Raw genomic sequence first — 27,439 nt, 5'->3', positions numbered from 1 at the left:
AACACTTCTTCCTGACCTTGGAATTGACTCTGGGCTTGGATCCCATTGAGTTAGTGGTATTTTTTTTTCACGTGTAAGTCTTATCTCCCCAGAGGTCCCACATGGCCGAAACCGAGTCTGTCCTTTCCATCCCTCTGACCTTCTCCATGCCTCTCATTCACTGAGAGGCATCTGTTTTGCTCTGAGAACTGCCCTAGACACTCTCCTGACATTACCTCATTCATTTCCTGCACTGACTCTGCAAAGTGGGCATTACTGGCACTGTTTTACTGTTGGGGGAGTATGGTTCAGAAAGGAGAGGTAACTTTCTCAAGATCACACAGCTACCAAATGACAGGGCTGGGATTGAAACCCACATTTCACTCCCAAGACTCTTGCACTACACCAAGTGGCCTTCCTTGCCCATAAGAGGCAGCTGTAGCATATTGAAAAGCAGAGACATTACTTTGCCAACAAAGGTCCGTCAAGTCAAGGCTATGGTTTTTCCAGTGGTCATGTATGCATGTGAGAGTTGGACTGTGAAGAAAACTGAGTGCCGAAGAATTGATGCTTTTCAACTGTGGTGTTAGAGAAGACTCTTGAGAGTCCCTTGGACTGCAAGGAGATCCAACCAGTCCATTCTAAAGGAGGTCAGCCCTGGATGTCCTTTGGAAGAAATGATGCTGAAGCTGAAACTCCAGTACTTTGGCCACCTCATGCGAAGAGTTGTCTCATTGGAAAAGACTTTGATGCTGGGAGGGATTGGGGGCAGGAGGAAAAGGGTACGACAGAAGATGAGATGGCTGGATGGCATCACTGACTTGATGGACGTGAGTTTGAGTGAACTCTGGGAAATGGTGATGGACAGGGAGGCCTGGCATGCTGCAATTCATGGGGTCGCAAAGAGTCAGACACGACTGAGCAACTGAACTGAATAGATCTTTAATGACAGATTCTACTCTATTTCCCTTTGGTAAATGGCAAACCCCCACCCAGGGAGATAATAATAATATTCAAATTATTTGAAATTAATACTGATATTATTATTTATGAATGCAGGAGACCCCAGTTCAATTCCTGGGTCAGGAAGAGCCACTGGAAAAGGGATATACCACCCACTCCAGTATTCTTGGGCTTCCCCGATAGCTCGGCTGGTAAAGAATCTACCCGCAGTGCAAGAGACCTGGGTTCAATCCCTGGTTTGAGAAGATACCCTGGAGAAGGGAAAAGCTACCCATTCCAGTATTCTGGCCTGGAGAATTCCACAAACTGTATGGTCCATGGGGTTGCAAAGAGTCAGACATGACTGAGCGACTTTCACTTTTACTTTATGTGTGCGTGTGTGCAAGTGTGCTAAATTGCTTCAGTCGTGTCGGACTCTTGGCCACCCCATGGACTATAGCCCACTCCTCTGTCCATGGGATTCTCCAGGCAACCATTATGTGCCCGGTACCAAATGTCACAACACCGAGGAGGTGAGTATTGTTATTATCTCCACTTTACAAATGCAAAAACTGAGGCAGAGAGGTGACTTGCCTAAGGTCACCCAGAAAATAAGTGAGCTGGACTTCAGTCTAGCTCTGACTCAGGATCAGCCCCTAGCCTACCCCTTGTAGCAAGATCCCCAGGTGCAGCGGGGTCCTCTCTTTGACAAACCAACCCCCTCCCCCCAACCTCCCACCTCCCCCTGCAGCTTCGGGTGGAAGGTGCTGCTGGAGGGAGGCCCAAGGCTGCTGGGGTGGCAGAGAAACCTGCAGCTGGCACTGCCCTCCACCCCGCTGATAGCTGAGCCTGGCTGGCTGGCTGCCCGGCCTACGCTGGGCCCTGGCACCAAGCCTTGCAAGGGGGTAGACGGGCTAGTGGGGTTGGGGTGGGAGTGGGATGGGGCGACGAGGGCGGGGGTCCGGCTGCGCGTTCTACCCTCGAGGCCCTCGGGCCCCCTCCTCAACCCCCAGCCGCCCCCGCCCCCGCTCCCATCTCGGGTCAGGGCAGTTCCCGCTGGGGGCAGGCGCCGGCCTCTCCGGCGTTACCCGCGGTCAGGGGAGGCGCCGCGGCCTCCTGGAGAGGAGGGCGGGTGATGAGGTCGGGCTAGGGCAGGGTGAGAATGCGGAGGAGAGGCCCGGGGGAAGGAGGGCGCGGAGAGGGGCTCGGGAAAGACAGCGCAGAGACCCAGAGGGATGCGGTGGAGGGGAGGGGCCGGCCAGCCGGGATGCCCCAGAGGAGGGTGAGGACGCGGGGCACGGAGGGAGCCGGGGATGCAGGGTCGCTGAGGGGACGGAGGGGCGGGGCGCCGGGGAGGGGCGGGGACACTGGCAGGACCTGGGAGGGGGCGCGGAGTCCGGAGGGCTTGCGGCCGGGGCGGGGCGGCTGCGGTTGCATCACGCTCCGATTCTGATTTCTCAGGGATCAAACCGGAGGGGCTGGTGGGGAGGGAGAGGTGGGCGAACCAGTCTGAACCGGCCGGGTAACTCGAGGGGCGTGGGCTCTGCGAACCGGGGTGCTGCCCTGCACCCTCTACCCTCACCACACTCGGGCATTTTTCTGTGAATCCGCAACCCCGTGCGGCCCCACCCTCTCTCCTGGCTCGTCCTCCCCTCCCTCCCCTCTCCCTGTGGGCTCCTCCCAGGAATCGGTTACCCGCAGGGAGGCGGCGAGCTCTGGCCCTCAACCCTCCCACTCCGACCCCTCCTGCAGAATTCAGGTTCTGTGCGTGCCCTCTTTGTCTCTTTCCCCGCACCCCACCCGTCCCCAACCCCCTAAGGGTCCCTTCAGGCTTCCCTTCTTTCTCTGGCCTCAGGGCCCCGGTGCCCACAGGCTGCCCAGGCCCCGGCTGGCAGGGAGGGAAGACCCAGGCAGCCTCAGCAGGGTGAAAAACCTCATCCTTCTCTAGCGTCTGCATTTTGCACAGATCCCTGCGATGGAATGCCACCCCTCCACTCCCACATAGTGACTTGCAAATGGAGAAATTCCAAAGGCAGGACACCAGATTGGGGGAGGGGGGATATTTGGGGCACAGGAACCCTTTTGGGGATCCCTCTGATCACATCTGCAAGGGAGCCACAGCAGTCCCCCTTGTCCCTCCCCTGCCCTGCCCTACCGTTTCCCTGTGGCCAGTTCTTCAAACTCATCCCCAAGGCTAATGGTTCTTCTATTTCCAGGGAGCAAACCAGGAACCCTCCCTGTGGCTATGAAGAACTTCGTGGGTTGCTAGGCTTGTGGTTTTTTTTTTTTTTTTTTTTTTTACAAGCTTGGAGCTCTTTGACCAAGATTGCCACTGTCTGTACACCAGAGATGTTCAGTTCAGTCCCTCAGTTGTGTCTGACTCTTTGCGACCCCATGGACTGCAGCACGCCAGGCCTCCCTGTCCATCACCAATTCCCGGAGTTTACTCAAACTCACGTCCATTGAGTCAGTGATGCCATCCAACCATCTCATCCTCTGTCGTTCCCCTCTCCTCGCGCCTTCAGTCTTTCCCAGTATCAGGGTCTTTTCAAGTGAGTCAGTTCTTCGCATCCCTTATGACTATACAGTGGAAATGACAAACAGATTCAAGGGATTAGATCTGATAGAGTGCCTGGAGAACTATGGAGGGAGGTTCACGACACTGTACAGGAGAAAACAGGGATCAAGACCATCTCCAAGGAAAAGAAATGCAAAAAGGCAAAATGGTTGTCTGAGGAGGACTTACAAATAGCTGTGAACAGAAAAGAAGCGAAAGGCAAGGAGAAAAGGAAAGATATATCCATTTGAATGCAGAGTTCCAAAGAATAGCAAGGAGAGATAAGAAAGCCTTCCTTAGCAATCAGTGCAAAGAAATAGAGGAAAGCAATAAAATGGGAAAGACTCGAGCTCTCTTCAAGAAAATTAGAGATGCCAAGGGAACATTTCACGCAAAGATGGGCTCAATAAAGGACAGAAATGGTATGGACCTAACAGAAGCAAAAGATATTAAGAAGAGGTGGCAAGAATACATAGAACTGTACAAAAAAGATCTTCATGACCAAGATAATCACGATGGTATGATCACTCACCTAGAGCCAGACATCCTGGAATGTGAAGTCAAGTGGGCCTTAGGAAGCATCACAATAAACAAAGCTAGTGGAGGTGATGGAATTCCAGTTGAGCTATTTCAAATCCTAAAAGATGATGCTGTGAAAGTGCTTTACTCAATATGCCAGCAAATTTGGAAAACTCAGCAGTGTCCACAAGACTGGAAAAGGTCAGTTTTCATTTCAATCCCAAAGTAAGGCAATGCCAAAGAATGCTCAAACTACCGCACAATTGCACTCATCTCACATGCTAGTAAAGGAATGCTCAAAATTCTCCAAGCCAGGCTTCAGCAATACATGAACCGTGAACTTCCAGATGTTCAAGCTGGATTTAGAAAAGGCAGAGGAACCAGAGATCAAATTGCCAAGCAGAGATGTTACCTAACAGATTAAATAACAAAGGATCTTTAACAGAAGTGGACCAAGGGCATTCTCAGTCCAGTTCTAGGTTTTTATGGATTGAGGCCCTTGAGACCCAGAGAGGGAAGTGACCTGTCACACGTATCCTCAGTGATGGAGCTGGAATTCTGACCTCACCTCCCAGCTTCAGCCCAGTGTGCTTTCACTGTGGGGTGGCTTCATGTTGGGGACCTAGCTTAGCATCTGTGTGGCAGAGAGTCGATGCTCAGTAAGTACTGGTGAGCTGAATGAGTGAGCCGCCAGTGAGGAAGCTGGTGAAACACACTTTGGGAAGAAGTGAGAAGACCACCCCGAAGGGCTGTGGGCTTGGGGCTCCAACTTCTTCTACCTGAGTGTGCTAGTGAGGTGTTTCTCTGGGGTAGTTGTCCCAGTGGTGACCACCATTAGGAGTCTGGCATCAGCTTTGGTCGCTTCAAGCCCAGTCATTGTGCCCAAGGCACTTGTGGGTCTGGAAGTGGGTCTAAGCATGAACCAACCTGGCAACTCCAAGTGAGATTTATCCTGTGACTTTTCCATTTGCTGCCCTCAGCCAATATTGGAACAGGTTGCAAAAGACCGAGGCATGTCTGTTCCTGCAGGGGCTCTTGTCATCCTGGGACCCTGCCAGGGATTATGTTAGGAGACCACAGCCCACAGGTCCTGAGCCTTGGGACTGGAGGCCCCTGTTCTCAGCTCTAGGCTGCCCTGAGCTCAGTGGGGTCTGTGCTTCTCCCCACCTCTGGGGTCCTGCCTGCTGAGCGTGGCCTGTGAGTCCTGCCTTGGCACGTGGGGCCAGGGAGAGCAATAGTTGGAGAAATTCAAGTCAGCTAGACTGCTAGTCTCAGTTTCAACTAAGTATTTGGACAGGAAATACGATGAAATCAATGATGACTAGTTTTGGTTATAGTAGAAGCTCATGAACTTGAACCTTACTGATTTGGAACTTAGGATAGTTAAGCTTAGCTGTGGTGAAGTTCACCTTTGCACTGTCTGTGCACAGAGCCTGATGACCAACAGTGCCCACATCATTTAGAATAGGAAGGAAGGTGCATGTGTGACTTTCTCTTGATGATGAATTTATAGCAGGCTGGCTCTATTCATCTTGGTAAATATTTTATTTATAGACAGTCACTGAGCACCATCAACATGCCAGGCCCTATGCTAAATGTTCTGAAAGTGTTACACTTTTTGAATTCTCATAAGAACCCTGGGAGGTAGGAATTATCATTCTTCCCATTTTACAGTCAGGGAAACTGAACCTGGTCATTGGAACATGATCAGGAGTCACCCCTGGGCAGACTGGCTCTAGGGTTTGCACCCTTAACCACCACGTGTGCAGCTGTTTCATATGTTAGGACAAGGGGAATTGGATAGGAAAAAAAAAAAGAATAGATCATGACCCTTACCCTTTCCAGATGCTTCTGGCACATAGTGGGTACTCAATAAATGAATCAATTCATTAAGTGATGGTGAGGACATGGGGTCAGCTCCTTGAGGGCAAAGGGGACCTTGAGTCTTGCCCTTCTCCCAATCCCACTCCACTGCTTGTGCATAACAGACATGGAATAGCAACACAATTCATGAGCAGAGGGTGAGCAAGGCCAACTAATTCTGCTCTGGGTGTTTTCGGATGAAGGGACCATCCTGTGAGGGGTAAGGGATGTGGCCAAGGCCACAGGCTTCCCAGTCTCTGGTGCTCCCCCCAACACAGCACACGGAGGGCCAGGTGAGCGGGTGGAGGCTGTGCCTGGCAGTCTTCCCTTGGCTCTCCTTGCCATCCTCTGCCAGTGGAGTCGATCCTCTTCTCTTCCCACCCGGACAGGGTGAGGGACGCGGGGACCCTCACTCTCCATGTCTGTTGAATGCACAGACATGCTGCCATGTTGATAGTAACAACCGAGGGTCTTCCAGAAAAGGACCCAGGAGCCACGAGAAAGCAGAGCTACCTGCAACCCTTTGGAATGCTATGGCGCTTCCTGCAGACTCATAGATGGAAGGGCCAAAAAGGGCCTTTGTGTTCATCACCCCCTCCGCCTCCCAAGACCCTCGTTTTACAAATGAGAACAGTGAGGACCTGAAAGAAGTACCTGGCCAAGGACGCAGAGCCCCATAGCAGCAGAGCCAGGGCTGGAAGCGGGATGCCTGCCTCCCAGTTCAGACCTGCCCCTCGGTGCATGGACCCGTGGCTTTTGGGACGCACTGTGCAGTCCCATGGTCAGCCTGTGGCCTGTTAGGGCCAGAGTTACGAGACGGCTCGCCAGGACTTGTTTGCCTAACACTCTCACAGCCCTCCCCAAAGGCAAACCTCCTGTCATTTCTGACGGGTGCCCTTGGCAGCAACCAAAACAAATCCACCAAAGCAAAGAAGGGGAGTGGGGCCAGCGCACGGTCGGGCTGGTGTTTGCCCCTGGTAGGAAGCTGGGCACACAGAACTCATCAGCTTGTCAGGCCCAGATAGCATCTCGTTCCTGCTTGGCACAGGTTTATCGAGCCTGTGAGTGCCTCCTTGGCAAAGTCCTCGAAGGGAGAAGCAGCAGGACTGTTCCCCAGGTGCTGGAGAGGCTTGCCAGGTGTCTGCTCCCCGCTCCCATCCACTCTGGGCCCTCTCTCCGCCACATGACGCCTTTCTGCTGACCTCGAGGGCATCGGAATTTCTCCCCCAGGATGGAGCACACGCTCTTGGGGTCCTGCTGTGGCTCTGCTTTGGTTTGGGGGCTGCAGAGGTGGGCTCTGAGCTGGGAGTTGATGTGTTTGACATGTTCGTGTGGCACTTCGTATGTGTCAGGGGCTGTTCTGAGCACTTTACACGTGTTGACCTAGGTAATCCAGCCAACAGCTTTACAGATGAGGAAACTGAGGCAGAGAGAGGCTCAGTTCAGTTCAGTTCAGTTAGGTCACTCAGTCGTGTCCGACTCTTTGTGACCCCATGAACTGCAGCACACCAGGCCTCCCTGTCCATCACCAACTCCCAGAGTACACCCAAACTCACGTCCATTGAGTTGGTGATGCCATCCAACCATCTTATCCTCTGTCGTCCTCTTCTCCTCCTGCCTTCAATCTTTCCCACTATCAGGGTCTTTTCAAATGAGTCAGCTCTTCGCATCAGGTGGCCAAAGTACTGGAGTTTCAGCTTCAACATCAGCCCTTCTGCCGAACACTCAGGACTGATCTCGTTTAGGATGGTTGGATCTCCTTGCAGTCCAGGCTTTGCCTAAGGTCAAAGAGCAAGCCATGCTGGAACCAGGATGCAGAGTCTGTCTCCAGAGTTCCTGTTCTCAGTGAGGATTCCTTTCCACCCTCAGTGAGGATTCCTTTCCACCCTCAGTGAGGATGTCCCAGGCTGCCTTTCTGCCTGGGACATCTAGATTCTTGCCATTCCAGCAAGTATATACTTTCAGCCAATCCAGCTCTCCACTTCCTCGTCTATAAAATGGGGATGATGATATTAATCCTACATTAATGCTTCAAATAATGAGAAATAGGAAGGGCTACACAGACCAGAATGCAGGTTCTTCTGTAGCCACGTGTCAGCTGAGGCCGATTCATCCCACTGTTTACTTGTCCTCCACAGGTCAGTGGACTCTGGAAGCAATGACCTTATGAGACCAATGATTTTCCAAGGAGAATGCTAGATATCTTTGTCCGTAGTGACCGTCCTGTGTTCAGTCCCAAACCAGACATACTGTCTATATGGTTTTTTTTTAAAATATTTCTATTATTATAGTATTTACATGGTTCTTGCTATGAATACCCCTGTTTATTGAAAAATTCTTCTCAGTGAGTACCCCCAGTTATTATCTCAGACAAGAGCCATATAAGGGAAGCCCACTGAGGCCCCCAGAGCTCTGCTTGTTCAGACTCCGTGGCTCCTTTGCCCTCTTCCACCTTTTGGAACCCCAGCATGCCTACTCCCAACTGCTAGTTAACTTTTAGGTAAAGATCTGGCTGGTGTTGAGAAAATGCCGTATTCCATCCACCCCAGCACATAAGGCTGGAAAACCCTCCGAGTGACAGGTCAAAACTGCCTGTAGAACTGCGGCTGAGGAGGCCCCTAAAGGACCCACACTCCCCTTCCCCAACCTCGTTCTCCCCTCTCCACTATGCAACAGTCTGCACCAGGAAACAGGAATTTTCTAGGAGGGTAGTCAAACTTCACATTAGAATCTTACAGTCCCTGTTGCTTCTAAAATCTTAATTTTTCCCAATCAAAACAAGGAAAGGAAAAAAGGTATGATGGTGGAAATAGGCTTAATTAGAGTTCAGGAAATGTTATAAGACTTCTCATCCTGTGTTTGGACAGTGCTTGCCATTCTTAAGAATGCATATAGAATTAACTTGGACCAACTGTAGCCACTTACACCTGGAGTCAACATCGGCCAATGGGAAATGAATAGTGGTTCATTCATCACAAGGAGACAGCAAGAAGATAAAATGATAAGCTCTTTTGTACACTGTACTTTTTAAGTGCTTTCTTTTACGTACAAGATTTAACTTGATTTTCATGAAGATCGTATAAGGCAGGATTTGTCCATTTGACAGATAGGCAAACTGATGCCTGGAGAGGGATGTAGCAAGCCCCAGAGAATAAGAAAGCGGAGCCCCGCAGGGCTGGCATACTGCCCCCTACTCTTGACTGCTGGGCATCTGGGTTCCACATCTAGGGCTCTGCTGAATCAAGCACACAGATCTCGCCAGGGCTCATCTCAAGCCTGGCTTCCATCTTAGCTCTTACTTGCCCTGTGCCTCATTTTTCTTTCTTACTTTTAATGTGTGTTTACCTTGCATTGTAGGCATTCTTGTAAGCTGGCTCAAATCCATCGAAACAAGACGGGTTGTAAATGTACACATTCCTACACAGGATGTCGTTGTTAATCATTTCATAAAGTCTCGCATGGATAAGGTATTTGTGGATTAGCCAATAGCTTCTTTTGTAACCTTGGACACACCCTGTCTCCTTGGGGTGATGTGAGGGTGTGGGTCTGTAGGACCCCTGAGGAGCCTCGCAGCTCTGACGATCTGAATATGCTTCTATTTCCAGCCTTCTTAGTCCCACAATTCAATTCAAGGTAAAGGAGGATCTAAAAATCTGGTTTTTCTAGTATAGCCCTGTTTGCACTAAACCAGTGGTTCTCAGTCTGGGTAGAGGAGCAAAACCTGGAAGGTAGGAGCATTCCCCTTCCTGCACTGAGATGACTACACCATACCAGTGCTACAGCATTGTGACAGATATAATGTAACGTTTCCGAGAAACAAGCTCGTGTAACATAAAGAATGTTAGAGGTGCAGCGAAACCTCATTTATTTGCCTACCTCCTCTCTCTGGGACACAGCCAAGAATCTGAAAGGAAAATAAGACCACGTTGAACCACCGTGTTGAACTCACTCAGTCCCCGAGGCCCAAGTCACGCAAGGGCCTATTTGCTCTTATTTTATGGCCAATTCTAACAGGCTTGGTTTTCTGGTTTCACACCTGCATGGAACCGGATAGAACAAATGAGAATATGGGGTAGAGTTCTGTATTGACTCCTTCTAGGAGTCCGCGCTGGCTGATGACTGGCACTGCCAGGGAAGGGTTTCTTTGCCTTCTGTTATACAAACTTTTTCCGATTGCTTAAGCAATTCCCATGAAAAGACTAGGACTTGAGCATTTAGCAGTGACAACGTGGCTTGCTTAATCTGAGTACACAGATGCCAGCCAGAGGCACCTGCAGGTAAGACTCGAGATGAGGTGGCAAAAAGTACAGGGATGGTGGGGGGAAGGGCACCAGGGAACATGTTCACCATAAAATGGCCAGAGAGGAAAATGGGGCGAAAATCTACCTTTATCGTAAGATAAAATCAGATAAAATCACCCTCCACACAGGGTAGTTTCCTTGATACACGGATGTTACTTTCAGGATCAAGAAACACAAAGTTTTATTCTCTGAACTGAAAGAAAATGTCAGGCCCAGGATGACTGAAGGCCGGGGCAGGGGAGTAAAGGCTCTGGAAAGTGGATGGCATGGATTCTGGAGGCTGCCATGGACGATGAGCCTGGCTTCTGGGACATGGGCACCAGTCACAACTCCTGGGAACCCACTTTCTCTGGTCAAGCTCAGCCCTCATCCTACCCCAGAGAATAGCCCCAGGACTCTGAGTGCGGAGGGTTGCCCCACCCAGAAGAGAGTGTCCCTCTTGCCCGGGGGTCCCAGGCTCACTGGGTCATTTGTGAGGGGATCCTCTCACCCTCCCTGGGCCTGGGATCTGGCCCAGACTGTTTCCTCCTGGCTGTTCAGAAGGAGCGCCTCATCCCTGGTTATACCTGTTGGTTTCAGCATCATGCCTCCCCGACCCCTGCTTGCTTACCTGGGAACACTGGCTGCAGCCTCTGCCCTGAAGTCCTCTCAAGACTCTGTCCAGCTTTGGCCTCTGTACTTGACAAGACTTACATGCTTCTCTGTTATAGGTTTTCCCAGCCTTGACCCTGAATCGTGGCTGTGACCCTGTCCACCCCCACCCTCCTAGTTCCATCCTAGGGGCTGGCTGTCCCTCCTGCATTTCATGTGTCCCAGGCCGTAGGGCTTCCAGAATCAAGATCAAAACCCAAGAGAGGGGAGGAGCTAAAAGGACCATGGCTTTTAATTGAAGGGGCATACTCCTATCTTCACCTGACCCTCCCAGGAACATTTTATGGGGTAGTGAGCTTTGGCCTCAAAGACTGTAGCCAAATTTCAAAAAGACGTGGGCCATACCTCTGATTGTATCCTGGAGTGACTGACTCAGGGGCACTGAGTCACTTACTCTGGCCACTTTCTGGTGGGGCTTTTGTAACTCTAGATTTGGGTCCTTCCTCCCTGTCTTGGTGCTGCCTGACGCGTAGCCTGTGCTACCACGCGTCTGCCCTCCCTCCCTCCCTTCCTTCTTCCCCTGTCCCTCCATCTCCCCCTTCATCCCTACTTCCTTTCCTTCTCTTCTCCCCTTCTTTCCTTCCTTTTGACCTGGGCCTCTTCCATGCCCAAACCATCAGGCCCCAGCAAAAGCGCCAACCTCTGCACCTCTGTGCCCTGCGCAGCCCAGAAAGAGACAGAGAATTGAAAAGAGCAGGGGTGCCTTCTAGCCTTCCTCCACTCACCGCTGACATCAGGCAGGTTATCTAAATCTCCTTGGACCTCAGTACTGATATCCGTAAAAGGGATCCCCTCTGATATTCACCTTGGAGCCTCGTTGTAAGGATGGAGTTAAATGTAGGGATGGAATTAAAATGACTATAGAGCTTTTGTGTATTTTCTGACTCAGATGCTCAGTCAATGGGAGGTATAACTACTATTAATACTACTATCACTTTTTTCACAAGTATTGACAATAAACCTGGATAATTTCAAGTATACTCACTAAACTATTCCTTTAAAGGAGAAGAGAACAGCAGGGCCAAGCTACTCAGGGTCCAACCCTTTTGTGGAAGACAGAGATGGGGTGGATTACAGACCACATGACATGACTGCTCTCAAAGGCTGTCTCGAGCCCCAGCTCCATGACCCAGCCCGGCTGGCTTCCGGTACCCACTGTTCCAGCGGCGGCTGTTTGCTCTGGGGCTGGTGACTTCACGTCCCAGGACCTCCATTTCCTCTCTTGTAAAACAGGAGGTAGAGTGCTGCCCGAATCGCCAGCGCTGCCGAGAAGTAAACAAGATAATACTTGTAAAGCACTTAGCACAGTGCCCGACACCCACCAAGTGCTTGAGAAGGGCTCACGGTGATTGTTTTCAAGGGCGTCCCATCTTACGCAAGAGATGGCTCTGGAAAAGTTGTGAAACCAAATCCCATTTTCCCACTAACTGACTTTGTCACTTCCCAAAGGCTTTATCTTTGCCTCTGATCATTCTTGGAGGGCAGTGATCTGAACACCTCAGCACCAGGTTTCCCAGCTCCTCCCAGCTCCACCAGTTCCCTGTCACGCAGGAAGAAAGAAGAAAACAGGTGCCACAAATAATAACTCTTTACTGGGACTATTTGCTATCTATAGATCTGTTCTACAATTGCTTATCAATCATTTATCATTAGAAATCATCTATCAGTTGTCTACCATCTACAGTCATCTATCAATATTATCACCTACCTACATATCTATCTACCATCTACCTATCTGAGAAGGACCATCTGTAATTATTTCCTCTCTTTTTACCATGGTAAATATATATATATATATATGTATGTATGTGTGTGTGTGTGTGTGTAACTCAGGAACAAAGTTTATATTTCTAGATGACTTTAACCTTTCATTTTAATTTTGCTTTGAAATTTGGAAGGGGAGTGGAGTTGGTTAGAAACCTTTTTGAAAATCTGATGAACTTTCTGGGCTGTCTGTCCTGAAAAAGAGCATACTCAGATACTCCTGTAGTTTTTCTTATGGTCTAGCGGGGGAGTTAAGGATCCTTTGAGACCCACCGAGATATCCTGTTAAGGGCCCTGCCCAGCTTTCCTCTGGAAACAATCCATGTCCCCATAGCAGCAGGTGTCTGGCCAGGGATGCTCTCAAGTCCCTCAGACTTGAACTCCCTAATTCAGCACGTCAGGCCCCAACCAGCTTCTCGCTGTATCTTTCCTCTTGTGGCACCCACCGCTCTGGCCAGTCTGGCTGGCCTTTGTCTCTCCCCTCGGCTGTCACCTCGCCTTTGTCCTACTGCTTCCCCTCCCACTTATCTACATCTAACCCGCAGTTCAAGTATGTGACAATTTCCTTTGAACCATCAGAGGAAGGTTCTCGGAAGGTGGGGAGCTTGAGAGAGGAGAGGCCCGGGTTTTATAAGCAGAAAAACAGTGAAAAGCCCTGAAACGTGAGCTCCTTGAGCAGCTGACATCAGAGCTGGTGGGGAGAGGGGGACAGAGAGGGAGCAATGCGCCAGGCTTGATGGCTTCCCTCCTGCCTGGTTGGAGGTAGAGAAAGCCAGCAGCAGCAAAATACCCTGGCTGGTGAATAAGACATCCCTGAGTTCTTGTCCCCAGTTTGGCATTGACTAAGCATAACTTCAGACAGGCCACAGGTCACTTTGACAAGTCCAGCCTCCGTTCCTTATCTTTAAAGTGAGATTGTGGAAATACTGGCAGCTGCTGTGGTGAAACTGACACTCTTGAACATTGCCAGGTCGGCCTAAATGTGCAATATTTTTTTGGAAAATCCAACTTAGCAATATATATTAGGAGCCATGAAAATGTTCATATACTTCCCATCCTTTCTCTGAGAATCTAAGACAATAATCCCAAATATGGGGGATGTTCATTCATAAGAATGTTCATCCTAGTATTACCTATAATATGGAAAAGCTCCGAGTGTTCAAGAGGACGGAGTACTTATGTATGTGATATTGTGTCCGCTCGCTGGTGCTCTATGCAGCTATTAAAAATGGTTGATGTAAAGAATCATGCTTAACATGCGATCTCTGCTCTGCACCCCAACCCTCAGCACACACCCAAAGGACCTAGGTGAGTTACAGTGTCTTTGCAGAGCACTGATTGTCAACCTGGGGCCACTCACCAGCAAGGCCAAACCAATCGGTTACCCGTCACCACTGAAATCAATCTTCTGAGTGACAGCACCACGGTCCAACCACCGCAGTCCATACTCCCCTACAGAACGCAGTGCAGACTGTTACACCTTTCTATTCTTCAAGGAGGGCTTCCGTTGTGGCTCAGCTGGTAAAGAATCTGTCTGCAAGGCAAGAGACCTGGGTTTGACCCCTGCGTTGGGAAGATCCCCTGGAGAAGGGAAAGGCTGCTCACTCCAGTATTCTGGCCTGGAGAATTCCATGGAAATGTAAAGTCTTTACCAAGGACTTTATTGGTCCTGGAGCTCACTGCTAGGTGAGCCTGATAACTCTAATGGGCAGATGGCTATTTAAGCTAAGCCTTGAGATACCCCAAACAACATGGACAGCCTCAAACAAGGGTCTGCTCTAATGTTTTTCCCCATTATGATTAATGAGACTTAACCCTCTGTCTCACTCTGATTTCTCCCACTCTACTCAAAGGCCAAAAATATTCTGAGCTACCTCAAGCAGTTTTTCAGGATTAAAAGTGATTTTTAATGGTGGTCATTGTGACCTGGGTTCAAATCCTGGCTCTGAGCTGCCATTCTCTAAAAGGGGAATAATAATATATAGACTTCATAGAATCGTTGCTGAGGATTACAAGAAATGATGCCTTAGTGCTTGCAGCTATCATGATTATCATAATTTTCCTGTCCTTGGGGGTTAACAGTGAGTCTTTTCTTTGATGTGGTCCTTGTGGGAGGCCAAGGCCCTTGTTTTGATCTCCATTGTGACCATTCACTTCTGCCTTGTTCTCCCATTCATCCTACAGACCTACCCTTGACCTTAATGAAAACACCAGCTTCAATGAGTGAAGGTCACTGGGCTGACCTTCCAGCCTGGTTGGCTTGTCTGACCCTCAAGAAGGATCGTGGGCTGTGCTAGCCATTCTCAGCACCACCCACCCCCGAACCCCCAGCAATGGCACGTTAACCAGCACAAGGAGAGGGGTAAGGCCACCCTTGGCCTGAGTACCCTGGGACCATTTAGGGCAGACACTTTTCTGGAGGGTGTTGGAGCCCTGCTCACTGCTTCATCCAACAGAGAAGGGGCTGGTGTGTAGCCCTTCCCCAGCAGTCACCCAGCCCAGCTGCTGGCCCCTCTACTCACCAGTCTCCGTGCACAGTACAATCTCACGAGCGTGCCCGCACACACACAGCCCTGCCTCATCTTCCCCATTCCTGTCACCACCCTTCCTCCTCCTGGTCAAACACCAGCTAAGGGACAAGTGGGCATCCATGCTATGCCCAAGGGTATCAATAGCCTGGTTGGGTTAGGGGTCCTCCCACATTTGCAGGGACCCAGGAAGGATAGGCCAACTTTTGCCTTATTTACCAAAGAAAATTTGAGTTGAGGCTAGAGTTTGCAGCTGGTGTAGCTTGGACCTCAGCTCCCTAGGCTGCCTAGACCCACAGAGTCCTGTCTCATAAGGGTCATTTAATATTAGGTAAGTTAGTTGTCTCTCGAGGTTGAGATTCTTAGCTCCTTTTTTCTCTTCCTTTCCTTCCTCCTTTCCTTGCCTTCTCTCTCTGTCTGCCTCCTTGCCTTCCTTCCTTTTTCTTACTTTTTTTAGTACTCTGTGCATAAATATCCCCTTTAAAAAAAAAAAAAGGACATTGCTAGAAGCAGAGTTAAGTCTTCTTGTTGCTTTGCAGTTAAGTCTAGGTGACTGTGCTGGGGAGGACAGTGCTGGGAGCACTGGGCAAGGAGTCAGCCGGCTGGGGTTACATGCAGCATCTTCACCACTGTGCCCAGTATGACCTTGGGTAAGTCACCTCCCCACCCCCAACCCCATTGCCTCACTGTCTGTGGGAGCTATAAATCCTGCTCTCCTGGCCCCTGGGGGTGGGGATCAAATGAGGTGAGAGGCCGTGGGCGACAAAGAAGGAAAAGACCAAGGAACAAAGACTTGGCCTCACCCAGCTGACTTCATGGTAGATGATTATCTGTTCATTGTCTCTCCCCTACTGGAAGATCAGCTCCATGAGGATGGAGACGTGACATGTGAAGGTGTCGCGAGATGTGTTCACGTTATAGCCTCGGCCGAAGCAGTGGGGGCCACAGGGAGGCAGTCAGTACACACCTGGGGAAGGCAGGAGGCGGAGGGATGGAGGAATGGATGCAGGGCGTTGCCTCCCCGGCCGGAAGTGTGGCCCCTTTCCGGCCACTGCCCCCACCGGCCAAGCCCTCATCCCTGGACGCGCGCCCGGCCTGCTCCGGTGACAGGCCCAGTCACCCAGAGCGCCAGCTGCTCTGCTGAAGCTCGCGGGCCCTCCCCTCCTCCCGAGGGTGCCGCACAATACAGTCTTCCGGGAGGGCGAGGCCCCAGCCCTGAGCCCTCGGGCTGAGCTCACCAAGTCTGCCGTGCACCCAGCCTGGCCAGGTACTTCCCCCTCACTTCCCCGGAGACAAGTTCCGGCACCTGGGCACCCCGTGCTCAGCCTGAACCTCCTCTCAGAGGCTCCCACCCGAGGCCAGGGCGAGCTGCAGCTGGTCTCCCAGCCTGCCTGAGGAGGGGAGGAGGGCTCCCAGTACCCGGCCACCCTCGCTGGGCCTCACCTTCTTCTCCAGTGCCCGCTGGACTGGGCAACCAAAGGCCAGGGGCTTCCCCGGATCACCTCTGTGTGCTTGAAGAAGTCAGGGAGTTAGGTCAAGGTGTCCGGCCAACTGCAGTGGGCTCTGGGTGATGCGTCTGCCGCCCTAAGGCCCAGAAGCAGAAGTGAGTGGAGCTCTGGCCACTGGCAGATTCGAATAAACTTTGTGACTGTATAAGCTTCGCTTAGATTCAGTCGTGGCTCCCTCTCTGTTCTCGATGCTCAACAGCCGATGAATTGTTATCTCATGTTGGGATTCTAATACATGTGAATAAAATCTGATCTGAGGATCAAAGTGATAGGGCTGTGTGATTACAGGGACATCCTTGTGAGCATAGTACAAACCGGGGACTTCAGAGGAGTGAGGACTCGGTTTGTCGTTGGCAGGAAGCTGGGCTGTGTTGGAAGCGGCCGGGTGAGTCCATAGCGGCCCCTTTCCGCTCCAGCCAGTTGAGTTTTCCTCAAAATTTAATTAAACGTTTAATTAAACATTTGTTGAACACCTAAGAAGTGCAAAGCAGGATGGCAGGTGAAGCCTGTGTTTAGTGAGGCGGTCGGGGGTGCGGGCGCGGACTGTCCGCTCCAGCTGGGGGGAGGTGGGGCGCGGCCACGGAAGCGCTGAAGACAGGCTGGGGGCCCTGGCCCGTGGCGTTGCCTCATGCGGTGGGATTATGGGTCACCTTCTCGCCTCTGTTTTCTCAGCTACATCAATAATCTCTTTAAAATTATATACATAAGTTTTTATAAGAATATTAACCTCACAAGAGTTTTGCGTCTCTGATTTCAAAGAGCTCCATTTGGCCACTGACTTGCTTTTTAATGTAAGCCTCAGTTTCCCCATCTGTAGAGTGGGACTCAGGGTCGCTGTGAAAGCCAAGCGGCGCGATGGGTGTAGAAGCCTCGGACACCCGAAAGCACCGCACACACAGGCCTCCTCGGAGGTTGGGCCCTCAGACGTGGCGAGTCGGGGGAGCATGGCTGTTGGCTGGTAATCCCCAGATAAAATCAGCCCCGACTGGGTCTCCTGCTGGTTCACTTGCTCTGGACCACACTTGTGTGTGGTCCTATTTCCACGCTCGTGTGGCAGCCTGTGCAGAGGTGGCGGGGAGTGGGGTGTAGTGGGAGGAATGCTCAGGGATGTGAGCTGACTCACATCAAGTATCAGCCGAGGGGCCAACAGCGGAAGCTAAACCTTCCCGAAGGCCTCTCGAGTGCCTGATGGCCATGGTTCTCTCCTCATTTGTTTATCAGCACCTACACGTTCATTCTCCGAGGATGAAAGCCAGCCTGGCTGCTGAGTGTTGACCTGCTCAGGCTCCTGGCAGTCATCTCACCCATAGCTTCCCCTGAGTGAAGTCACTCAGTCGAGTCCAGCTCTTTGTGACCCCATGGACTGTAGCCCACCAGGCTCCTCTGTCCATGGGATTCTCCAAGCAAGAATACTGGAGTGGGTTGCCATTTCCTTCTCCAGGGGATCTTCCCGACCCAGGGATCGAACCCGGGTCTCCCACATTACAGGCAGACGCTTTACCCTCTGAGCCACCTGGGAATCATTCCCCCTTACAGAGGATGAGGATGAGGATGGAGGAGGGCGGGTGGCACCTCCAGGAGCATGCAGCCTGCCAGTGGCTGAGGCAGGACTAGAGCCAGTCCTCCGGTCTCCCGGATCTAGGGTTTTCTCTATAAGCATTTTTTTCCCCCAGTGTATTTGTCAGGAGGCTAACCTGTATCAAATATGTTTTTTGTTTATTTGTGTTTTTCAGGTATGTTTTTGTTGTTGTTTAGTTGCCAACTTGTGTCCAACTCTTTGCGACCCCTTGGATGGCAGCCTGCCGGGCTCCTCTGTCCATGGGATTTCCCAGGCAAGAATACTGGAATGGGTTGCCATTTTCTTCTCCAGGGGATCTTTCTAACCCACGGATTGAACCTGAGTCTCCTGCACTGGCAGGTGGATTCTTTACCGATGAACCACCAGGGAAGCCCAACTATATTCAGTGAAAAAGACATACAGGGTCCCCAGCCCACAAGCGGCCTCCATTCTAGTGTGAGGGACACTCAGATATAGTTCAATATAAAGTGAAGTCGCTCAGTCGTGTCTGACTCTTTGCAACCCCATGGACTGTAGCCCACCAGCCTCCTCCATCCATGGGATTTTCTAGGCAAGAGTACTGGAGTGGGGTGCCATTTCCTTCTCCAGGGGATCTTCCTGACCCAGGGATCGAACCTGGGTCTCCCGCATTGCAGGCAGACGCTTTACCGTCTGAGCCACCAGTTCAATGTAAACATGACGTCAAATATAAGTATGCAAGAGCAGAAACAAATAATAGGGGAGGAGGGGTGGGTTTTCTAATTTATCTGTGGCAGTCAAGGAAGCCTTCTCTGAGGAGGTGATGCATCTTCACAACCTGAGGTAGGGGAGGGCAAGGTAGGCCAAGGAAGTTCCCACAACAGGAAGGCAGAGGAGCTGGTATGTCTGCCTGTGACTGGAGGATGGGGTGGGAGGCAGGCATGGGTGTGAAGAGAGAGGCAGGGATTTCTCTGTGTCTCGTGGGCTGTGGAGAGCCGTCTGGCCCGCATGTTAAGTGCTCTGCGATGTGACCAGATGCATGTCTGGAGATTACCTGGGCGGCGCTGGGTGGAAGGAGCAGGACAGGAGTCGGGGCAGGGGGGCCAGTGAAGGGTCCTGCCTGCACAAGTTAAGGAGAGAGGGGTGGTGGCTGGGGCCATGGGGGAGGAGGCAGGAAGAAGGCAGATCCGAGATCTGCTGTGGAGATCTGAGTCTTACACGTGGATGGCTGGCTGGGGCAGGGTTGCGGGGCAGGTGGCGAAAGGAGAGAGAGGCAGCAAGGGTGACTCCGGGCTTCCAGCTTGAGTAACACTCAACCCCAGTGCCGTGTGCATCCTCTAGGGAAGACTTGCTCTAGTGCTTCACCAAAGCCAAACCTCCATCTCAGCCTCCTCCTGGCCAATAACAGCCTCTCAGTTCAGTAAGAGCCATTACTCTGCCTGCTTAGGAGGTGGGGAAACCGAGGCACACACACCAGCAAAGCAAACTTCTCCGTTGGGAGCCAGTTGTAGGAACCAGACAAAAAGCCAGAGGCCAAGCCTGGGGTCAGCCTCTGGGCAGCAGAGTCCAAAGACCCAGGTGTTGGTATTTAGAAAAAAAAAAAAAAAAAACAAAGACCCAGGTGTTATGTCCAGTGCTTATGATTTATCAAGCCGTGTGACCTCGAACAAGTGATATGGCCTCTCCGAGCCCTCGTTTCCTCATCAGTAGAGGGGAGAGAATGAAAGGACCTACCTCCTGGTGTGGCTGCAAGGATTAAATGAGGGGCTAGATGCTGCATAGCTGGCAGTGATTAGTGTTCTCAGATGACACGGCATGTCTTTGTGTCCACCTCTCCACACACGTGTATACGGACATCCAGTAAGTGTACACGCCCAGACAGAAGCTGTCTGCGTGCCTGCATCACAGCTGAGGACCGGGCACCACTGAAGTTACAAGTTGACGGTAGCCGATTTGCTGCCTGTGCTTCTGTTTAGCCTTCTGAGCCATTGCTTCGTGGTTGGAGCAGGAGCTTTCATCCGCCCTGGAACAAGAGTGTGTTGTGGGTTTGGAGGCAGATGTGGAAGGCAAGGCGTCTGTAAGCCAGCCTGTTTCCAAGTGCTCTGACCGACCTGACCCAGGAAGGGGGTGGGGCGGGAAGGAGGGGGAGAGGGGGGTGAGTAAGAGGGAGGGGGCGAGAACTACCTCCCCGCAGGAGAGGCACAGTAACAGATCTAGAGCCTGGCCCCCCTGAGCCCCTTCTGTGTGGCTGTGGGAGCCTCTCTCGCCAACCCCCACCCACCCGCCAAGACTCCTTTATGTTCCTGTTCTCAGGAGGCAGCTGGCTTGGGGGCTGAGAACAGGGGAGAGGCGAGGCTGGAGGGGGACTGGGGCAGGGCTCCACACTTTTTGCCCATAGCCCTTCCAAAAGGGTGGGTCCCAGCCTAGCACGCACACACAGTGATTAAGGGGGAGGGTGCAATGACATCCACTGTCCACCGAGGTACCCAGCCAGCGGGCTGGACCGTGGCCAGCTCTCCCCCGGGGCTCTTGGCTGCAATACAGTCAGCCCTGGCACCACCCACTGGCCTACTCAGACACTCCTTCAGGTCCAGGGGCCAGAGCCCTGCTAGGAGGAGCCGCCTAGGGGCAGGCTGGGCTGGGCACGCAACTCTCCGCCACCCCTCCCTGCAGCCTCCTGCCTCCTCCCCTTCTGCCCACATCCAGCTCCAGCTGGGTTTGAAAGAGGTGCTCCAATCCTCCCTCCCTCCAAAGCAGGCCCTGCCCTGTACTCTCTCCTTTTAGCTGGAAACTGTATCCATAAACTGGGTCTCCCTTGTCGGCCTGATGGTTTATCCGCTGGGAGAACCCCGTAAACCTGGCCAGCTGCCCTGTCCTCTAGCCCTCACTCCCACCCCTGCTCACAGCAGCACAAACTTCCAGGCCCGAGGGACCACTTCCGGGAGCCCTCTCCCCTCTCCAGGAGTTCTGTCTTCATGACTGCAGGACCTGGTTCCTTAATGGATCCCGGAGAGTGCTCTGTGGACCCTGCCCCACGCCAATGAGCCCCAGTGCTTTCTCTCCTCACAAGACCTGAGGCTCCGAGGGTGGCACTCCACAGCGCCCCACCTCCACCCAGGCAGTCAGAACCAAACCTCAACTTGTGGGCACACAGCCAGCACCTCTGGATTGATCCTGACTCCATCTAGGTCATGCGTTGGCACCTTCACCCACGGGGCCTGGGAGTGGAGTGTGGAGTTGCGCTTGATTGGGTATTTCATTAGCACCTCTGTGAACAAAGGGATTTGACTTTTCATTCTTTGGTCTGGGTGTTCCGGGAGTTTTTGATAAAAAGCTATGGAGTCATCCAGTCTTGGAAACTGTCCACCTGCCCTGATTAAGCACCTTCCCTTCTGACCTCCAGTGCCCGATTCCCTTACTTCGCACCCCCTCCCCTTCCCTCCCCTGCCTTCCTCATCCCTCCCTGCTTCCAAACCTCTCTGCTCCCCAACAGGTTGCTATCCATGACCCCCTACCATACAGAGAAAATCTGACAAACTCCTTCCAGCCCTTGTACAGTTTTAAACTACACAGAGAGAGACCCTTCCTGCCTTCCTGAAGCAAATTTGCCTGCCTGGAGCAGGCTCTCTGCTGGGTGTGCCCCACAATAGGATGAATCATTAACACTAGGATTTCAGGCAGGGGGCACCTGCTGAAGGAGGCATTTAAGTCTGAACCATTCTTCCTGGTGTGCTGCAAACCCTCTGCCCCATCCTTGGCCTTCATAGAGTGATGGACCTTTGGGGTTTACCTTTGGCTTTGGGGTGCTTTCGTGTTGGTGGCAGAGGTGGTGAGGTCCAGGCCTCTCTTTGGTCTCATTTGCTTCCTGCTGATTCTCCATCTCACACGGGGGAGCTGGTTACTGGGGAAGAAGGATCCCAACCGCCCACTCCCACCCCCCGCTCCTCCCCTACTTCTGAGAACTGCCAGCTTAGGTACCAAGGAGTTCACGAAGGCTCCCCCCGCCCCAGATGAGGGACGGTTATTGGGGAAAAGGGCCGACAGCAGCAGGCGCCTCCTAGCTGGCAGTTTTCGAAAAGGGCGTGGTGTGTGGTTTCAAGGAACAGTTTGGGCAAGGGCGCCCCGCCACACCTCTCTGGGATTGGTGGCTGGCCCACCCCAAATGTGGACTGTTGGGTCTCTGGTTGGCATTTCTGAGTCAGTCTTAGAAAGGAGTAAAGCCAAAGCAAGTCTGGTGATACTGTGTTTGTTGTTGGGGAGGAGCGGCCGTAGGCACCCCCACCTCAGGCCTCAGGACTCCCTCTGGGCCAGGTTCCCCTGGGCAACCCAGTGGAGGGTTCTCTGCCTATTTCCTGCTCCTCCCTCTTTGTCACTTGCCACTTGAATGCTTGCTGTGCAGTGTTTTATTTGGTAAGTTACACTCACGACCCTTTAAAGAGAAAACATATAATTCCAGTAATTTTACTGGGCTCAGGTTTCAGGCAAATGGGAATCAAATTGCCTCTAAAAATAAAAGACATGCAGAATTGGGGGGGGGGACAGTGACAATGAAAAGCTGCCCCTGATTTGAGATAAATGGTAAGGCATTTTGTGAAATATTAGAGAAAAAAAATAAACAAATGGTGAGACTCCGGAGGAAAGTGGGGGGCGGGGGAAACTGCCTCCTCCTCCTCCATCACCCTGCTTTCATTTCTGCATTCCCTTTGAGCAAAGGGCTTACTTTGCATATCAGAAAGTGAGGTGTAAAACGCGACTGGTGAAATTGGTCCCGGTCGGCGCTCAACAGTACAGGTGGACGAAAAGGGGCTGCCTGCCAAATACTTCTGGTTGGAGGGAGGGGTGGGAGTGCTCTCTCAAAACCACTCCTGGAATGGCTTAACTCGCCCTGCACGAATCAATGACAACCTCCCGCCGGCTGCGGCAGGCTCCCCTGAGCTGCGCTGCCGCGTGGATTCCCAGCCCGGGACCCTGGCGGCGCTCAGGACACGACCCGGGCACGAGCGGCGTCCCCGGGGCGGCCAGGTGGGTTTGCGGCGGCCTTGGGACCGGACCGGACCGGACCGAAGCGGGCTTGGGTTGGGCTCGGGGCTCTGGGCAGGCGGCCCTGGGTGGGGAAGGGTGGGGACTGGGGTCGGGGGAGGCCCCTAGGGCGCCGGGCGGCTGCGTCCTCTCTTCGGGAGCTGCGGGTGTTCTCGCTCCACCGCGGGGACCCCTGGCCCGGGTGGCGGCTCCGACCGGCGCTCGCGCGGGTTGGGTGGCGGCGAATGAGAGGAGTTTCAGAGCCGCCCTGGGGCGCTTATGCAGGGGCGCGCGGCGAAACGCAGGAAAGAACTGGGGACTCGGGGTGCAGCAACTCTGCTCTCGTTCCCCGCGCCCGCCGCCCTCGCGGCAGGTTCTGGGGTGGCCGAAAGGAGACAGCGGAGTGCGAGCGGCACTCAGGAAGGTAGTGGCCGATGAACACTGTTAGTTTCAATACCTTGCTCCTCACCCGCCCCACCCCCCCGCAAAAAAAAAAAAAAAAAAAGCTTGCCTCCTTCCAATATCAGATGCAAAACTTGGTTGGGGGTCGGGGTGGTGTGGAAGCCAAGGCAACTCCTGGCAGAAGTTAGGACAGGGGCAGGAATGAAAGAGGGAATTGGCACAAGTCGCTGCGCAAGCCGGAGGGAGTCCAGCCGCGGTCCCTGGGCTGAATCGCAAGCAGAACAGGGCCGGTGGGCGTCGGTGGGCGCAGAGCTCAGCCGGGACATCCCGGAGCTCGCTCGCGAGGCGGTCTGACCCCCGTTGCGCCCTCCTGAGCGCCCGGTTCCCTGCAGCGGCCACGGGCTGGCCTGGGAGGGACTCTGGAAAGAGCACGCACCCCGCTACACAGCCCAGCGCGGTGCAGTTTTCCTGTCTGTAGTGAGGGCTCCGAGGATCGTCAGGTCTGGTCGTTCTGGTTTTTGGCCTCTGCTGTCCTGGCTGGGGGCCTCTGCCGTCTTTCTTAACCCGGGTACTGGGCTCTCCGGGTACAGGAGGCAGCCCCGTCGCCGCCGTTCATTGGCCGACTGGGGGCGTACCCCTTCCAAAGCCCTCCAAATGCAGAAGTATGAAAATGTAAAGGAAGTGGTTGAAACAATCAGGCAGTTTTTCTCCAGAGTCATAGAAGATTGTGTGGAAGGGGAGGGAGAGGAAGGGCGAAGGCCCTGCCAGGTTCAAGTTTCAGCTCCGCTCCTTCACCCGGTTTTAAGTCTTGGGGATTAGAACCTCCTCTGGTTAGATCCCCAGGAAGAGAAAGTAGCTGGGTGCCACCCTCTCCCCTTAAGGCCCAACCTGGGCTGAAAGGGAAAAGAAATCTGCCCTCCTAAAAGATGACTGAGTCAGCCTGTGCTCTGTCGTCTGGGCCTGGTGTTTGGAACCATTTCCTAAGCTCTCCCAAACTACCACCCAAGGACAGTCCCCACGGCTCTCGTCACCCCCTTTACACGGGGAGAGGACTGGAAGCCCCGGGGGCCAGGTGAGTCCAGCACTCCTTACACAGAACCACTGGACGCTAGTGCCACCTAGGCCCGGAGGCCTCCAGTGTGGGTTCCAGAACTTCACAAAACGGATAGACTAGGGTTCCACCAAACACCTCACAGGACCTGCTGGGAGATGTGGAAAGAACTCCGGCCTGAGCCGCCACCAAGGGTCGTCCAGTACTGATGAATGAAGCTTGCACAGAATAAGCAAAACCTAGGGCGCAAGCAGGGAGAGCCAGTGTGGGATATGAGAAGAGAGGTCACCAAAGAGAGCCAGAGAGGTCACCAAAGGCTTCAGCTAAGAGGAGGCACTGGGGCAGGACCCCAAGGGAGGGAGACAGAAAGAGCACAGGCCTGGAGGTTGTAGAACCTGAGGCTCATCCTGCTGAGTCAAGACTGGGAGATAAGCCAGAGAGGTTCCCGGCAGGGAGGAGAGGGAGGGGACATTCAGAGACCATCTCCCATGTACCAGGTCCTGTGCTTGGCATACGTCATCTCCTCTAACCTGCACAACCCATCAGATAGGAAACATTAGCTCCACTTGACAGGTGAGGAAACTGAAGCTCAGAAGGGTTAAGTCAGCCACCCAGCTACCTAGTGACAGGGACAGGAATCCAAGCTACCCCTTCGACCACCCATCTTTTAGAATGTTGAGTTTTAGTTGAGGAGACAGGACTCCACATCATTCTGGCATAATTGTATGAAAGTAGTATGCATGCAATGGCACCCCACTCCAGTACTCTTGCCTGGAAAATCCCATGGACAGAGGAGCCTGGTAGGCTGCAGTCGATGGGATTGCGAAGAGTCAGACACGACTGAGCGACTTCACTTTCACTTTTCACTTTCATGCATTGGAGAAGGAAATGGCAACCCACTCCAGTGTTCTTGCCTGGGGAATCCCAGGGACGGCGGAGCCTGGTGGGCTGCCGTCTATGGGGTTCACAGAGTCGGACACAACTGACGTGACTTAGCAGCAGCAGCAGCAGTATGCGTTACATCCGTTGTTCACCTTCTTGAACCTGAGTTTCTTTCCATTCAATCAGTCGGTCATTTATTGAGCAACTGTTAGGGAAGCCTGCAATCCATGGGGCCACAAAGAGCCAGACACAACTGAGCGACTAAACTGAACTGATATTGTCTACCGTGTGATTCCAAGCACCATGCTAAGTGTCGTGACGGGACTCTGACCTGGTCTCTGGCCTCTGTCAATGCGAATAGTATTTATAATAGTATATCCTTCTGTGATGTGTACACGGCAGGGTCAGGCGCTGAGAGAGGAGAGCGGGCGGTGAGTACTGAGTGAATGAAGTGAGACGGTATGTGGGGAGGTGCTCCAGAAGTGTGGCCACGAAGAAGGAGAAGCAGCAGGAGGCCTGGGGGAAGGAGAGGGGTGAGCGGCTGGAATGATGAGTGTCTCCAGGCGTCAGTCATGAGGACTGGTCCTTGGCTCCAAGAGACGTCATAGCATACATAGAGTGCCCATGAAGCTGATTGAGACCCTGCCATTCAGATTATTGGTTTATCATCATGGCTTCTGCAATGAGACTTTAGTTTTGGCGCGTCCCAGCTGGAGATGACAAGAGCCCCATGCAGCCTCCAGGAGGACTGGCATCTCTGTGCATCCGTGCCAGCCAGGCAGAGAGCCACCCCAGAGCATCATCCTGCCACCCTCAAGCTCGTTCCGCAGTGGCTGGGATGGCACTTGCCATCCTCTCCGAGCTGCAGCAGGAGCAGCAGTCCCCGCCTCCTACCACTGGGGAAGCTTGTCCCTGTTCACAGCACTTGGTAGCGAAACCAACACTAGAACCCAGGTCTCTGGACTGTGCAGAGCTTTCAGAGCGGCTCACACCCACCTGCCAGGGTGTTCCAGGGCTCACCTGAAAAGCTCATGATCTCTCCGCTATATCTCCACTCACAGTGCCATTTCCCTATGTTCCTGTCCTCTCCGTTTTCGCTGACCTGACATATCTGCCCTAAAAAAATGGTTGTCAGATGAACCTTTGAGAGACACAACGGCCATAAATATTCCAGGACATTTGGCCTGTTAACTTCTCCTTCCGTCTTGAATGGTGTAATAGGTGTAAGAGAACCACCTCGAGAGTTAACTCTCACTTTTGTGAGGAAGGTGAACTGATAAATCTTGTCTCGAAGATAAGTCACGCTGAGGGATGCTCTGGGGCCTTCCTTCTTCGGAACAGATACCCACTCTTCCAGGGAGGATGGTTTTCCTCTTCCTTTTTTTTAAAAAAAGAAAATCTCTTGGGTTTGAGGTCACAAGATCACATTATGCTCGTTTTGATGTCGGGGCGCCAGAATAAAGGCATTTTTCTCCCAATATTGAGATGATCGGCCCGGTCAGAGCGGCGAGTCCCTGCCTGGCTGTCCCGTGTTTACCACGATTGCACAGGTGGATAATTGCATGGGGATGTCTGTTTGCTCAGCGCTTGCTCAGCCGTGCAGCCCTACAGGTTAGGCCAGGGAGAGAGCTGTTCAGTTTATTTTCCTTTGGCTGGGAACTGTGGAGATGAATAGAGGGAGGGGAATCTAGGGTTGAGAGATTGTTGCCAAGAGCAATTTGGAGTCTCCTTCATATTAGTCAGAGATTGTGTTTTTTCCCTTCTGAAGCTGCTCGCTTCATAGTAACTTCCACGAAGGATGTTTTTCCATCTTTGCGCGCGTGTTCTTGTTAGTTTTTGTTTGGATTTTTAAGTCGCTGGACTTCTCATGACTTAGCAAAAAAAAAAAAAATTGATGATAATAACTTGGAAAGTGGAGTTTTGACACGAGCCATTT

The 27,439-nt window shown here is 52.5% G+C and overlaps 1 protein-coding gene across 2 annotated transcripts in view; it reads left to right on the top strand.

Moving 5' to 3' along the window:
* ZBTB7C (zinc finger and BTB domain containing 7C) overlaps positions 1-27,439 on the top strand; it is a 382,804-nt gene that overhangs the window by 250,124 nt on the left and 105,241 nt on the right. The window contains exon 1 of one of the 2 annotated variants that reach the window (XM_069568497.1): positions 22,844-23,171. The exons of the other annotated variant lie outside the window; for it this stretch is intronic. Within the exon in view, the coding sequence (XP_069424598.1) occupies positions 23,047-23,171 (125 nt within the window). The 5' untranslated portion in view covers positions 22,844-23,046. Of the gene's footprint in view, positions 1-22,843; positions 23,172-27,439 lie in introns of those variants that run through there. 2 annotated transcript variants of the gene reach the window in all.

Source organism: Ovis canadensis, chromosome 23 (genome assembly GCF_042477335.2).
Source record: "Ovis canadensis isolate MfBH-ARS-UI-01 breed Bighorn chromosome 23, ARS-UI_OviCan_v2, whole genome shotgun sequence".
Classification (NCBI taxonomy): Eukaryota; Metazoa; Chordata; class Mammalia; order Artiodactyla; family Bovidae; genus Ovis; species Ovis canadensis.
Note: the sequence above shows the minus strand (reverse complement) of the source record. Positions and strands in the feature narration are given on the sequence as shown.